At 53.6% G+C, this 15603-nt stretch overlaps 1 protein-coding gene across 9 annotated transcripts in view; it reads left to right on the plus strand.

Annotated features, from left to right (window-relative positions):
• The first annotated feature begins 2204 nt into the window (after positions 1–2204).
• NIN (ninein) overlaps positions 2205–15603 on the plus strand; it is a 62924-nt gene continuing 49525 nt past the window's right edge. For 6 of the 9 annotated variants that reach the window (XM_057408443.1, XM_057408451.1, XM_057408447.1 and 3 more), the window contains exons 1-3: positions 5215–5354; positions 8046–8249; positions 14105–14186. In XM_057408443.1, the coding sequence (XP_057264426.1) occupies positions 8067–8249; positions 14105–14186 (265 nt within the window). In that variant the 5' untranslated portion in view covers positions 5215–5354; positions 8046–8066. Of the gene's footprint in view, positions 2314–2683; positions 2770–5034; positions 5166–5214; positions 5355–8045; positions 8250–14104; positions 14187–15603 lie in introns of those variants that run through there. The other 3 variants (XM_057408444.1, XM_057408445.1, XM_057408446.1) reach the window with 3 other exon arrangements.

Below are 15603 nucleotides of genomic sequence, written 5' to 3' on the forward strand. Positions count from 1 at the left end.
ATGGGCTCCAAAAACAGGCTGTTGGGGTCCATGTCTGGCAGGGCTCCACGGCTCCTTGAAACATGCTTTCCTCCTGTGGGAAAAGGGGGGGGGGAGGGGGGATAAAATCAGGATGCCTTTGCTAGCAGCCGGTCCTAGAAATGAGTCAGGAATTTGCACTGTGATGATACAGCCCAGCGCTGCCAAGCCGGCGGTCTGTACATCCCTGTAGGCTGTCTGGGGACACAGGGACACTGAGCGTGCTGCCTGTCCCCACCTCCCATCTGGCTGCACACATGCAAATGTGTGGCAAGTTGCTTTGTTGAGTGATAGCGGAGATTTTGGGGGGCTGTTGCTTGGATTAGTGAGCTACCGGCCCTGTCGCGGCAAGGAGGAGGGTGAGGAGCATAAAGGTCCTGGCACTCGCTGGGCTTGCAACAAAACAAAGCACCAGATGGTTTCAACTTCGGCATAATACATGGTGGAAAACTATTTGAACTGGGGCTGAAAAAGCAAATGTGGAAAGAGAGAGAGAAACAAAAGAAAGGAAAACCCTCAGCAAGTGTCAGAGCAGAAGAAAGAGTTGGAGAAAAATGGCAAATGTTAAAGACCAAAACAAAAAGCCCTCTCCCAGCGCAACGCTCATGGCAGGCAACATCTGTCCAGCAAAGCCTCTTGCCAAAGGCCCCCTTCCCTGTAAAGTCACCTTTTTCGTTGCCTGTTGTGACATGGCCCCATCCCTGGACAGGGCTTTGGGGGACGTGTTTGGTGCTGCCATGTCCCATGGCCATGGCATTGGCATGGGGGCAGCTGGCAGTGATGTGTGGACACTGGGGCAGCAGAATTATCCCTGCTGCAGCAGGCTAATGTCTTATCATGGTTTTTAGCTCACATATGGTGTCCCCATAGCCAGTGGGGCTGTGTGGCAAACCAGCTCACATCTCCACTGCAGGGCCTCGTGGAGTTTTTAGTTTGGTTTCCTATCGAAGGCTTATGCAACCTGCAATGTGTGCATGTATATGGCTGCGAGGCTTTTGTGTTCCCCTTGCTCCTCCCCCATAAACACTTGAACCTGCAGACCAACTTCAGAGATGTCTTAGAAAAGGGAAGAAGGCTTCAAAGTTGTTACATTCCCTGGCATTTTTGCAAAATGAGCAAAATAAGCTCATGCAATTGTGTGAGAGTAGATTGCAGTGTTAGTGTGTGTGTGTGTGTGTGTGTGTGTAACTCCTTGTTAGCCATCGGAGAATCCACAAGCCATAACCCTCCACGACATTTGGCTTCCTGCCACTCAGCCTGTGCTGCTGGCGCTGAGGAGTGTGAGCGGCTGGTGGCTCTAATGGTGGCTGCTGAGGTTTAAATAAGGGTTTGAATTTTGAGGTGCCCATGGGAGGTGCGTCAGTGCCCTGGACCCTCACCCCCTATGGAATGGCTTATGGGGCAGAGGGTGATCTCTTTCCCCAAAGCAAGTGGAAGACACAGGTGGGTTTGTGTGCTGAGACACCATGGGTGCTGGAGTGAGTGACAGGACTGGGTGCCATGAGGTGCAGCATGGTGACACAAGGACACCCATGGGGGATGCCAACTCTGCAGGCCCTGGGATGGCAGGGATCCAGGGTGCCATGTCTCCCAGGCAGGGGACAGTGGGGTGACATCATGCCATGACCTTCAGACATGGGGCAGCCCAGATGCGCCATTGTTTGGTTTTTTTATGTAATGAAGGGCTGTAGGGCCATGTCCCGAGGGGTGCAGAACAGTGGGGAGCCGGGATGATGCCCCCTGGGGTGCGAGATGGTCAGAACTAACGTGATGCCACCCAGGGGGGAAGGACAGCGGGGACCACGGCGGTGCGAGACACGGGGCGGGGACCACGGCGGTGCGAGACACGGGGCGGACCCCACGCAGCCGTTGGCAGCTGCGCGGGGCGCTGCCGGTGCCGGCCACAGGGCGAGAGCGGGTGGTGCCTGCGGGACCCCGCTGCACAAAGGCTGCCGGTCGCTCCCGCTCCAGGGCCGCCCCTACTCCGGGACCCAATAAGCGCCGCTGCATTTGAACGCGGCGCCGCCTCTTTTCCATTCTGTTCTGTTCCGCTCTCTTCGCAACGCTCCGCCGAGCCGGCAGCTGCGCCGAGTGAGCCCGGGAGGGGAACGGCGCCGCGCCGTCGGGGGTGGGGACATACCGGAGCACCGCGGTACAGGGGTGCGCTGAACTCCGGAGCTGGGGCGGGGGGGATGTGAGGCTCTGGCAGCCGCCGGTCCCTCCTCCGCGGGCGGTGCTGGGGCGCAGCCCGCCCCTTCCAGCCGTGTGTGCGGGGCCCCGGCCCGGGGAGACCCGGTAAGGTGGGTGCGAGGGGACAGTTGGGGGGTGCTGCGGAAGGGAGGGGGGTCCCGTAGTCAGAGGGTGCGATGTGGTGATGGGGTTTTGAGGAGTGGGGGAGCCACGGCAAAATCATCGTGGCCCCGGTAGTGGCAGCAGCACCGGTGGCAGAACCCTATCTCGCGGTGCACCGTCGTCCCCGGACAGCTGGCTTTGATGGCCACCCTTGAAGAGCTGAGTGTGCTGTCAAATGATTTAGTGGTATTTGGGTGCTCTGAACGCCCCAAAATGCTGGGAATGGGAGCCGGTTCTGGCCCAGTTCTCTTCAGGTTTGAAAAGCAGCAGGCTGAGGCTGGAGGAATTTGTAATAGCAGTTGTTTTGTCGTAGGCGAAGTCCCCGCTGTCACCAAGGCGGCAGACAGCATCTGCTGTCTGGCCGCAAACCGTGGGCCCCATCACCTCTGGCGCATCCGGGTAAGGATGGGGTTGAGGCTATGAAACCCAAACCCGCAGCCTGGGGGGGTCAGCCCCCAGAGCAGGGTGCACCCGGGGTTTGCCGCACAAGCGGGTGTCAGTTTGGGGGGGTGTGTGTGTTTATCCTGCCCGTCTTTCCCATATGCTCACCAAAACGGGGATTATGGCAAAGGCCCGGTCCCTGTAGTATGATGGGCATTGCCGCCGTGATTCAGCATGGACTGGGTTTACCGGAGCCAGCACGGGGCTGAGCTCCACAGGAATTACTGTATCACTGACTTCCTGGTGTGCGAGGTACCACTGGTTAAATTGACAGCTCGCTTTGTTTACTTCTGAAATTATCGGCTTTGTGCCTCTACCTTGGGCTTTATGGAACGCAGGCTCCCCCAGTTACTGCAGCCGGGTTTGAAAACCAAACCAGATGGGCGCATTGTTTTTCTTTATGGAGGGGAATGCTGCTGATTGAAAGGCCCTATTACAATGCAAATACCAGGGTGGTGTGAATATTCAAAACACTGCCTTCTTTTGAAGCTCTTTACATAAATCGATAGTGCTTTATAAGCTATCACTGCTTTGCTAATCTGGAGTGGAGCTTGGTTAACAGAATCTCCTTTCTCTGCCAACTTTGGAGGGTTTGCGTGTGTTTTGGGAGCACGGTGAGAGGTGGCATTGAGGTGCAAAGCAGCCAGTGCCAAAAAATTATGGCTATGCTCAATGGGGAGGAGGAACCGCCAGCTGTAAAGTTTGACTTCAGTGGTGACCCTTGAAGAGTCGGGTGTGCTGTCAAGTGATTTACTGATACTTGGGTGCTTCATTGCCCTTTTGGGTTTTGTTTTTCCCTTCTCCTTGCTTTCTTGGTGTGACCCTTTGTGGATGGGTGTTGCAGGGTGGGCTGAGCTCAGAAATCACCTTGACAGAGGCAGTGGGGGGGGGGGGGTTGGATGTGTACTGAGTGAATTGCTGCAGCTGCCATGGATGAGATGGTTCATTAGGGGAAAGAGATAATGAGTTAGATGAGACAACCTTAGCTCTGAGTTTCCATCAGGGGCTTTAGGGTCCGATTTTGGTGGCTGATGGACATCTTGTCATAAATTCTGCCATTAAAAATTGGGGTCCTGTTGTTTTTTTGCCAGTTGCGTTCACATCATCCTTGTTGGCTCAAGTGCAGGGAGAAAGGCAAGTTGCTTTTAACGTGGTCACACCTGGCCTTGCTCTTCAGCATGGGGTGGATGCCACCAGATAGTTACATCTCGGGGAGTGGGTGTTCGTGTTTTGAAGGTGGCCACATGATGCTGCTCTGTTGGACACTTACCTGCATCTACTTGCCATGCCCTCATTTGAGTTGAGGCAATCAAGTAAGTAGGAGCAAAGCAGCATTTTCCATGCTGTCTCTTGAAGGAGACTACTTGCTCCAGGCCACTGCCTTCTGTGGAGGGCTGGTTGGGATGGAGGCAGGGTAGCCCATAGCCCTGGAGAGGGGCAGTTGGTGATGGCAGCCCATGAAGGCATTTGGGCAGAGCATCCCTAAAATCCCCAGCTTGTGCCATTGAGCAGCTTGCATGAATGCTGTTTGCATTAATACTGTTTTGCACCAAAAAAAAAAAAGACATTGTGCTAATTGTGGTGTTTTTACTTGTTGGTGCCATAGATTGACCAGGCAGTCTGTGTCTTCATCGGTCAGAAGCTGAAGCTTCGAGCTTGGTACTGATTCCAGGAATTTAATATGCCAAGTGGTAATTCCTGCTTATGCCTATACCGAGTTAAATTTAGCTGCAAATTCAGTTGTATCAGGCCCCCACATTGTGTGCTGTGAAGGTTATCTGGCTCTCAGGAGGGGGTGGATTTAAAGGAAGGAAGGAAGGAAAAGAAATGCTGGTGAAAACTTCGTTTCATCATCCCTGACCACTATGCTTTTAGGGACTTGTAGGGAGAACAGGAATAAACAATAATGTGGTAAGGACTCCAAGTAGTTCTCCTAAACCCGCACCTTCCTGTGCTGTCTGCTCAAGCCGGTCATTTGGGGAGACTTAACATGGCACAGAAGGGCAGCTATAAATCTGAACAAAGTGATGCCCTATGTGGAGACCAGGGAGCCCCCACTCAGCTGCTGCCCACCCCTATTATCCTGCCTGGTGTGCGCTGCCCTTCTGCATCTCAGCTGCTGGCCCATCTGCAGTGGAGATGAAAGGCTGGGGTTTAATTCGGGCTTTGTGTGCCTCTTGTGCTCCTCCTCCCCTCCCCCCCAGCCCTTTCTCCATTGCCAGTCTCCCATCCCCTACCCTGCAGGGCAGCTCCAGTGCGCGGGTGCAGAGGGTGGCTGTGAGCTGGGGCTCTGATGCCGCTGACCTCATTATTTTGACTGCTGGGTGATGCCAGGCAGCCTGTGAGATCATCAGGTAGGAGGGTTGGGCTTTTCTTTCACCCCCCCTCAAAGCGCTGCTGAATAATTCAGCTGGGAGTAGGCATCTTGGGTCACCTTGTGCAGCCGGCTGCCTGCTGGAGCCGGCTTCCTAAGATGGAGGTTGTGCAGGATGCGTGCGGGATCGCCTTGCTGCCAGCAGCTTGCCATTGTTGACTGACTGCAGGTAGGCGAAGAGCGTTGTCATTCTTTATTTCTGATGCTTGTTATGTTGAAGGTATGGAATCCCCTCCCCGGGCTGCGCGAGGGTGGCTGGGTCTCACTGAGCTTGTGTGGAGCTCCGACCATCCCTCGCCATGGGGATATGTGAGGCTGGCGGGGCCAAAAACCTCACCGGGGCGGTAGCGCAGCCCTGCCCCAGGCAGGGGCTATGCACCTGATGCTCTTCTCTTTTGGGGATTGTATTTTTCTTTTATGGGGTCCCAGGGTCCTTCAGCCCATCTGGACTCATCTAGGGTAGGTTTTGGGGGCTGCTTGATGGTATGGCTCTGAGACAGGGTGATCCCAATGTTCCAGCAGCATGGGTGCTTGGGGACATATTGGGAGGTGGCATTTAGGCTCTTTGTGCTGTCTGACTGGGGGAACTGGTTCTGGTAGTGTGATAGTAGGGTCAGGTACTGGTGAGAGAGGTCTCTGGTGGGCAGGAGGTGGCTGACTTTGAAGTAACTCATAAATGCCTGGGAAGCTCCATGGGTCGGTTTCACCTTTGCTGCAGGATCAGCTGTGAGCTCTGGATTGGGCAGAGCTCTCCCGGTGCTGGTACCCAGCAACACTATGGAGCCCCATGTGTGCTGAGCCACGGGTGTGGGTGGGAAATGGGGTTGCTGGCTTGAGAACAGAAAGTAGTTTGTTGCCTTCCTTCTGCTAGCAAGCACTTGAGGTTTTGGGTGCCAACAACTCCTCTGTGCCCTGAGCTGAATGCAAATGCATTTGTATCTTCACCTCTTCCCACAGTGCTTGGGTGCTTTGCTAAAGCAGCTCAAGTGGCATCTGGGGCAGGGCTATAAACCAGGGGACACCAAGGGTTTGGGGCTCAGGTGGGGCAATGTGGGGATGGGGGTGGGATTGTGTCCACTCTCTTGAGATGTTCTGTGATGCTGCCATCCTTGCCCATGTTGGCAAGGGAGGAAGGACAGCCAGGCTGGGCTATTTCTGTCCTGTGAACCCTGCATGCTGCTTGGCACCAGCCCTGCATCCCTCAGCAGGCACGGGAGTCTGGTGCTGCTCTGCACTGTCATCTACTCCTGTGGCCGGCAAAATCAAGGACACAGCTGCTGCAGTGCTACCCTGGATGTTTCCCACTTATCCAGCCACATTGGACAGGCTTTTCTAATTGCCTCCCTGCCATGGTGTGCTTGTGTGAGCTGATGTGATGGCTCATGATGTTCTAGAAGATCAGTGTTCCTCGAGGCTGCAGTAGTGGACAGGGCGTGAAATCAGGCTGCACCTTGCAGTTGGGGCAGCTTCAGTTGTTCCGGGATGTCCGTGAGCACTGTCAGTGACACAGGCAGCTGCAGGCACCCTGCAATGCTAAGACGGATAGTGGGAGGTGGCAGGGCTGGACATCGAGGGGGTTTGGATAGGGCTTCATCTTTGGGAAATCTGGATGAGGTGACCGGCAGCAGCATTGGCAGAACAAAGCTCACGCAGAGGCCTGGCTGGCTCTTGCCTGATGGTCTGAGGCTGGCTGAACATCTCGGGCTATCCTTGGGGCACTGGGTCCCTGCAATGCCTATTGCCACTTGGTATGCCCTGTCGATGATGGCTGCAGTGCCTGTGCATGTCTGCTGCGGTGGCTGTGCATGCTAGAGCTGTGTCATGGCACTGGGCTATGCTGCTGCTGCATTGAGCCAGGCAGCCAGGCTGGGTAATGGGATGCCAGCTGAATCCTTCATTTCAGACAGGAAATATCCTTCCCTGTTCCCTGCCAGAACAGTTCCTGGGGCTATGATGCTCTGGTTAGCAATGGGATGAGAGAGATGAGAAATTGTTGACTTGGAGGAGAGGGTGAAGCTCTTGGGCAAGTGGTAAGGAAACCACCTTGGCTTTGTTTGCTGGTGCAGGAGACCAGGTATGTTTCAGCTGCCTCTGTGCTGCGCTCAGCTCTGTTCTGGGGCTGGGTTTGCTGCCGTCCTAGCAGTGTCCCCTGTCAAACAGCTCTCTGCTTTCAGACAGGGTTTGATGTGAAGTGCCTGAAGCAGAGCAGTGCCATGGGACTGGGCAGTGATGCAGCGGGGCCACGCTGGGGTTGTGGAGGAAAGCAGAGATGCTGCACACTGGCATCAACAGGGCTGACAGTGTGTTGGGGCTCCCTGAAGTCAGGCCAGCATCAAAATGAGCATATTTGGCACGAGGATGTGTTTTGTGTTCATGGAGGGAGGTGCATATGGTGGCTGGCTTGCTTGAAGTGTTTGGGATGAGGGCAGAGGCAGTAGTTGGGGTGTCTTGCCCTCCCCTCTGCACGCAGAGAGCCCCACACTTTTCTCCCTGCCACTGGTGAGCTGTGGCTGCTGGGATTGTTTCTCTTCTCGCTAAGGTGGGCAAAGCATCACCTGTGACACCTGGGAACCAGAAGGGCTCAAGGGAGCAATTTTCCCCTGCAGCTCCTCAGCTGCTCTAGCTGAGACACTAATTGAGACAGTGTGGGGTGGCTCTGCAGGCTTGTCCCCGTGGTCTCTCTGCTGTGCAACTCCTGCCTTCACCTGGTGGGATGGAAGAGACTGTAGCAGTGGTAGAGCACTAGGTTCACTTGCTGTGAACAAACAGGTTCTTGGGCTGTCCCTGTACCAGCCCTTGGGGATTTTAGACTGCTGTGGGCACCGTAATTGATGTTAACTGGCCCCATCTCTCCCTGCAGGTGAGTGTGGCAGGCTATGGGATGGATGAAGCTGAGCAGGACCAGTATGAAGCTCGCCTCAAGGAGCTCTTTGACAGCTTTGACAGCACAGGCACAGGGTCCCTGGGGCAGGAGGAGCTCACTGACCTCTGCCATGTGCTGCACCTGGAGGAGGTAGCCCCAGCGCTGCAGCAGACCCTCCTCCAAGACAACCTCCTAGGCAGGGTAAGTCTGGGGTGATGGTGGGGGACAATGGGGGGCCTGGGAGCAAGGCAGTGGCAGGCAGCTGCTCCTGTGTGCATGGGAGGGTGATGGAAAGAGGCAGAACATCTGTAACCTGTGAATGTCCAGCACCTCTGAGGCTCTGGGGCTGCAGGACTGGCAGTGTCTGTTGGTCTGTTCAGCAGGGTGGGCACAGGGCAGCTTCCGAGGGGGGGATTAGTGATAAAAGGGAAGGAAACTGCTCACTGATGTGTCTTCCCTGACTGGAGGTAGTCTGCACTCTCAGAAACAACCACTGTATGTTTAGCCTTGCATGCTGGCATTGTGCTGATGCATGGTGTGTTGTCCCAGTGTCCCAGGCTGAGTGCTGGGTCCCTGCTGCCTTCACACTGGTGCTGGGCCCAGCACATGCTTGTTAACATTGTGTGTGTGCCCCCGGCAGTGGTTAGTGCTGCTTCTGGCCTAGGTCATCTCCCCAAACCAGCTCACCGGGTGCTTGCACAAACTGCAGGGCTGGGGAGGTATAGCCAGGACTTGAGCCTGTGATTTACCTTGACTTAAGCTGTGGTTAAACTGGTGGAGCCGCATGCAGTCATGCACATTTCTCAGAAGAAGAGGCTATTGTCCAACACCGGCAGTCGCTGGCTGAGCCACCTTTGTCTGTGGTACCTGGTGCGGGGTTTGGGGGACCAATGGCTCCTTCTGCAGGGCTGCAGCATCCCACCAGCCTGAGGAGGGGAGCTGTGGCCAGTGAGCACACCATGCTTTCCAAAGTGACTTTTTCAGTTGTGGTTATACCTTTATAGAGTTAAATGCCAGGTTGTTGAGAGGAAGCTGCTTGCCCTTGGGGGAATCTCCATGTTCAGCATGGATGTCCTTGTGTTCGTGCATTATCTCTTTGCTGGCACACTCTGCTCAGAGAGTGTTGGATGCTTCTCTCAAAATCATCCTGAAATCCCATCACTGCTTACTAATATCAGAAAACGCAGAGCAGGCAATTGGGGCTCTCGATAGACATAAGCTAAGCAGCCATCCCAGCTCCAGTTTCCTATCAAACTGCAGCTTTCACAAAACAACTCCTTTAATGAACAAAGCCTCCTCTTCCTTGCCTGTCCTTGAGCAGTAGCTCTTCTGCTGAGAGTGAGAGTGCTGGAGAGCAGATGAATCCAGATAGGGGTTTCTGACCTCTGAAGTTGCAGTGTGGCACTCGCTTGTGCGCTGGAGACTTTCTGTGCTGCTTGGACATCCTGAGCTTCCACTGCTCGGATGCTGTTCTCTGGCTTTGCTGCTTGCAGGATAGTGGGCTAGAGGTGAAGGAAGGGCAGTAAGGATGTGGTTGTCATGCCTGGTCAGGGCTAAAACAGCAGTGCCCATCCCTGTAGCCTGCTCAGAGTGGGAGGAAAGCAAGGTTAAATGCTGTAAATGCTCAGCCCAGTGGCACCAAAAAGCTCCTGCTAAAGCATCCCAAGTGCTGGTCATGCTTGCCCAGCTCCATCCCTGTGACCTGTCCCATGGCACAAGACATCCTGAGGAGCATTTTTATTTCGTTGCCCTGCTTTGTCTTGGGAATGGTTCTCGTTTACAGCCTGTGAATTGAATCATGTCAGAAGAATCCATCTCCTGTGCTTCCTCCCATCTCTCTGGCATTTGTGCTCGTTAGCAGCAGCAATGGCCCATGTCTAAGCGCGAGCCTGATTTAATAGCTATCGAATCCTCTGGGTTTCCTAGGGAGCTCATCAGGAGAATAGCAGCAAACATGTTGCTCCCTGAGTGCAGGCTCCGTGCACCTGCCCTGCCAGCTCCTTGCCGCAGATGGTCCCTCTGTGTGGTGGGAGCAGCCTTTGTTTGCCTTCACTTCCAGAGGCTGGGTTTTACAGGAGGGCACTGGGAAGGGGGGGCAGCGGAGGGACGGTTTTGTCTGCTGAGGGGCAACTCGGTGGGGCCACGTGCTTGCTTTTGTGCCGGTGGCTCTGCTCTGGGGATGAATGCTCCGTGGTGGGGCTGCTCGGTTGGACCGGGAGCTGAGCCAGCATCCTGGTGAGGGGCTGGATGGGCTGCATCCCCGGCACACTCGGTGCGATGCTGTGGGGATTAGTGGGTACACGCTATTTCTGAGCTGTGGCGGGGGTGTGCAGATCCTGCCCTGACTCGCAGCAGAGCCAAACCATCCCAGGACTGCTTTCCCCATGCAGTTGCACGTGGAGGCGATGCAGTCACAGCAATTCCTAAGATTTTTTGGGGAGGCTGTTTCCTCTGGCCCCTTACACTTTACTGCAGGACTGAGAGGATATGCACAGGCATGTCCTTCTCATCTGGCCTCCGAGAGGTTTTGCCCATTAATTAGCTAATGCAGAGTGGTGTCTTGGGGACAGTGCTCGTGGGCTGCAGGATGACCGTGGTGATGTGCTTTGCAAGGATGGGGCGAGTCGGGCACCTCCAGACCCTGCACAAGGACCGTTCTCAAGCAGGGACAGGGAGTTCAGGTTTCACCCTGCCCTGGTGCTGTTGCATTAACAAGCCTGCAGCAAGGACATTGTGGCATGGGGCTTTGCTTTGCTTGTAAGCTCCTTTCGATGCTTTGGCTGGTGACCTCTTGCAAATATACTCCCTCTGAGCCAGCTGTTCTGCTGCCCCCCTAACATGCAGCATCTTTTTGCATGCCAGGCAGGAGACTGGCATTGTGAGATTGCCCTGTTCCTGTTTCTTCTCCACCTGACGTTTCCCTCTGCAACCATGCATTTGCTGCTGCTAGAAGGGGTTTGCAAGCCCGGACAGGGCTCTGGGAAAAGGACTTTGCTTGAAGATCAAGGAGAGGGAGCTTGAAGAAGACACCAATGCTGGTTTGCCCCAGAGTCTGGGGTTGCAGACTGCTGCTTTGCATTCCAGGGACAAATAGTGAGAAGCAGCAGGTAGCTTGACACATGCACACTCTCTTTTTAGTGCTAATAAATCACAGCTTCATAGGAAACTTGCTTTAAAGCTGGCGTCGAGGTATCTCAAAGATGCTGGGGTTGCTCAGTAGCTGGCAGCTTGGCTGGTCTCCGATTACTGTGAGGAAGCCGGCCTGAGCTTGCTATGCCTGTGTTGGTGTATTAGTCTTGATTCTGATTTACTTGTTCTTGGGGACAAGTCTCCTCTCTGGGGACTTAATGTGCCTGCAGCACTGTGCAGAACCCTGGTCTCACTGTGGGGTTTGCCAGTATCTGTGTCCTGTCCCTGATCCATGGCTCTGAGTTGGCACAAACATGTTCCATGTCATTGCCTCCCAAGCTCTGTTGCATTCGGGCTGGATTGGATCAGGCCTGCTGTTCAAGGTCCTTGTGAACAGATGCACAAGTTGGAATCTTGTCCAAATCTAGTCCAGCATATTGAAAATACTATTAAACTTCAAACGCTGCAACAGTGTTTTTGCTGGTATGTGCATTCTGTCCTGTGTTTGTCAAGTTTTTGGGTTGGTTTGAGTGTCTGAGGCTGTTTTCCGTAAGTGGATGGTGCTTTGTGCAGTGCTGCTGCAGGTAGTGCTCTCCTCCCCAGGGCTGTTACACCTGCCCTGTGCTGGGAATATTCTCTAAGCAAAGCCCAAAGGTTGTTGCTGTTACTTGTGCCTGCCCCTGTGGGCTGTCACATCCCTGGAAGTGCCCCTTGCCCTTGCAGGGTGCCCATACCCTCCCTGACATGGGCTCTCCAGGCAGGAGTGTGACTCTCTGCCAGCACACGGGTGCTGGAGGTGTGCTGGCATCAAGCATATGAGGCTTTTTTTAAAATAGGAGTCATTGTAGTGTTTGTGGCTTTGCTGTCAGGCAGGCTGCCTTGCCTGGCTTGTACTTGAGCACAGCTCTGATTTAAACAGTTGTGTTTCCCTAAGCGCTCTGTGTACACACATGCAGCATCTGACCTCGGATGTGCGCCACACACACCTAACCTGGTCATCTGGTGTTGGGATAAGCCAGAAACTTTCCTAAAGGAAAATAACCCCCTCTGCTACCTTGGGCTGTGTCTTCAGAGTTGGGCACTGCTGCTCAGAAGATGCTGTGGGACCCTCTGAGCCTGTTCAGGTGCCTGCTGTTGGATCTCTCTGCTGCTGATTTGCATTTTAAATCCTGCTGTGTAGCTGACCAAGGCACTGGCATGGGCAGGGGGACTGGAGGTTGGCCACCTCCTGCCCTGCAGCCTAATCTTCCACAGGCTCCTCTGGACATTGTGGTCATGGTAAAATTGCTCCATGGCCTCAGTGCCGGAGCCATCTGTCCTGCGTGCAGCTGTGGCAGTGAGGGCTCAGCCCCCCTCCTGCCTTCCTCCCCTTTACTGCTTCTTGGCAAACACGAGTTATGGGGCTTGTTAAGCAGAGCAGGTTACATGTCAGTGGTGCTGTCTGCACCTGCACAGGTGGTTGTACTCGTACAGTGTGTTCGCACAAGTGATGCAAGTGATTCCTTATTTTCTTACTGCCATGAGGTCCCATTCAAACCCAGCGCCAGCACTCATCTGAGGACCAGCTGTGTCTATCCCTGTGATTGTTGTCCCTGTTCCTGAGGAGATCCCAGCGGAGGGACCTGTTATTCGAACACCCTCATCTTTTATTCATGCTCATTTAGTCTAAATGTCAAGTTTTTTGAATCGGACAAATTCTCCTATCTCTGTAAAATGTCCTTTTGAAGTACACCAGTGTTTGGAAGTGAATGACCGCAGTTAGTATTCAGATGAAGGCATCCTTGACAAGTTTCTTTGCTGAATATATTTCTAACTGTTTAATTACCTGGGGAGCGTGCATTTTGAACCACAGAGATGATTTGCAGCACATGTGCTGCAGTGTGAGGTGCTCCCCTGCATGGGGACCCATGGCTGAGCCCCCAGGTCCGCTGTCATCCCCTGCCTGCCTGGGAGATGTGCTCCCCCACAACATTAGAATTCTCTCTGACTGCTCCTCAAGCTGGATTCGCAGCAACAGCTTTGCCAGCAAGGGCAACCTTGGTGGGTTCTTTAAGTGAAGTCTCTTGTTCAGTGTAAAAATTCTCTCCAAGATTTATTTAGCCAAAAGGAATCATAGCAGCCAGCTTTGTCTTGCCACTGACCCATGTCAAATAGCTTCCCCAGCTGTCCCTGGGTTCCTGTCCCCCACGGCTGGAATTGCTGACATTCCCCAGCGCAGCTGTGGAGGATTCTGTAGCCCCTTTGCAACTGCTCATAGTGGTGAGGCAGGAGGCTTTCTAGGAAGACACAGATGGGAAAGGAGGGGGGGGAAGCCCCAGTGGTAGGCTCATCCCTGCTCATGTTTCCCATAGCCTTGCTCCACACATGGTATTTCTATTCCAGCCCCTTTGGAGCCGCAGCAGGCTGGAGCGCCAGGCTGGGGCTGCCCGGGAAAGGACACTGCCATCCACTTCAAAAAAGTGGTTTCTGAAGCTTTATTAGGGGAGTGGAGTATTTCCACAGCTGAATAGCTCATCCCAGGTCAGGACTGGTATCTCGCTGTAGGAGCCACTGGCCCTGGCCAGGTCATCCCAAGCAATAGAGATGCTCCCTGGTCCTGTGGATATATTATTTCATTGTCTTGCTTGTAAGAAAAACCCGACCAATGCATTAAAGCAGTGGCTTTGACTCATTCTATGATAGCAATCATTTTTTCCACATGCTCAGAGATGCTGTTTGTGTCTTTGTGTGTCATTTCCCCAGGCCCCAAGTCTGAGGTGCACTCTTGTCCCTTGCTGAGGTGGTTGGCAGATTCAGGCATGCTCTTGTCTCAGTGTGGTGGGCTGAGTGCTTTGCATTGCTGCCTGTCTTCCTGATGCATTATTAGCATGATATTTAATTTTCTGCACCAGTTGATTTCTTCCTTTCTTCCTTTTTTTCCCCCACAGGTCCACTTTGATCAATTTAAAGAAGCACTTATCCTCATCTTATCCAGAACCCTGTCAAATGAAGAGCACTTCCAAGAACCAGGTAAATACTAAATTATCTAAATCAGTCTGTTTTTCTTTGGCAAAGCAGACATGGGTGGCTGTTACAGAGGGGCTTAGAAGAGAAAGTGATTTCTAGGTGCTAAGGTAGGCTCTTCTGCTTGGATGCCCAGACCTGGGGAGAATGGAGCTAAGGTCTGTTGTGGAGCCTTCTACAAAAGCATTTTCTGAGCTATTAGATATTTATATCCCATTAGCATTATCTGAATGCCTGGAGAGGCACATGATGTCTGGGCACAGACCCCTAACGGCACTTCAGATGCTTAAGACATCTCAAGGCTGCTAAATGTGCTGAGGTCTCTCTATCCCATAACGCTGCCAGTGGCCAAGGATGCTTTGGGTGCTCTCCAGCTGCAGCAGATAGTTAGGGGCAGGCAACCAAATGGCCACTTTATTGCTGTGGGTGCTTTTTTTGCAGCCAGGGCTGGCACACCCCCTTGCCCTCCACTCGAGTGCTTCAGCTCTGCGGTGATGTGATGTGGCACAGAAGCCCCAGCTCAGCAGAAGGCCTGAGCCAGCGGTAGCTGCTGTGCTCCTGCCATGCCTCTGAGGGGGTGCTTGGTGGGATCTGTCTTGAGGGACAGCAGTGTCTTGCTGGAAACCTGTGCTGGTTTTGGGTGCTGCTCTTTGTTGTGAAGGTTGTAAGGGGAAGCTCTCGACAAGATTTCCTTCTAGAAATGGGCTGCTCGATGCAGAAATACTCCCCCTGTCTAGCACTGATTTGCATTATTTTTCTTTAAAGTCCATACTGTTTTCTTGTGTCTGAGATGAGCAGGGTGAGCTCAGACCTGTCGCAAGTTAACTCTGAGGTGACTGTTTCTCCCAGGGTTCTGAACAAGACAAGCCCTCTGACAAACCAAGTTGGGGCTAGTTGGAGAAACACTGGCTGCTTCTCTTCCTCGCTGTCCTGCTTTTTATCTTGCTTTGTTTCAATGTGCCTTGAAAATGTAGCCTTTTTAGACCAGGAAAGGGGGTCACAGGTTTGGTGTGCCACCCTGTTTGTGCATGTGGGCTGGCAGAGCTGGAAGCACTGGGGAGCTGTGGAGGACTGAGCCCCTGTGGCTCCATCTGGAGCTGGGGGTCTTCAGTCCGCCTGCTGTCACACCTGTATGTAAATCCCTAATCCTGCCTTTGGAGCAGCAGGGCTGTGAAATCCCCAAAGGAAAAGACAGCTTAGCAAGGACGGAGAGGGGAAACTCCAGGTTTTCTCTCCTGGAGCATCAGTCTCAGCTGGAGCATCCTCCACTAGAGAGCTCAGCCTCTCAGCAAAATTACAGCTCTTCCCATTAAATAGGCTGCAAAAACTGCAGGGCCCAAGAGATGCGATTGATGGATTACTTTTATTTTCCACCCCTCATTTCCAAAGCTCTTAATGCTTAGAGGGATGTGGGCGATGACAG

Source organism: Pezoporus wallicus, unplaced genomic scaffold (assembly GCF_028554395.1).
Source record: "Pezoporus wallicus isolate ANWC-B61680 ecotype Strahan unplaced genomic scaffold, APGP_CSIRO_Pwel_v1 contig_13350, whole genome shotgun sequence".
In the NCBI taxonomy this organism is placed as follows: Eukaryota; Metazoa; Chordata; class Aves; order Psittaciformes; family Psittacidae; genus Pezoporus; species Pezoporus wallicus.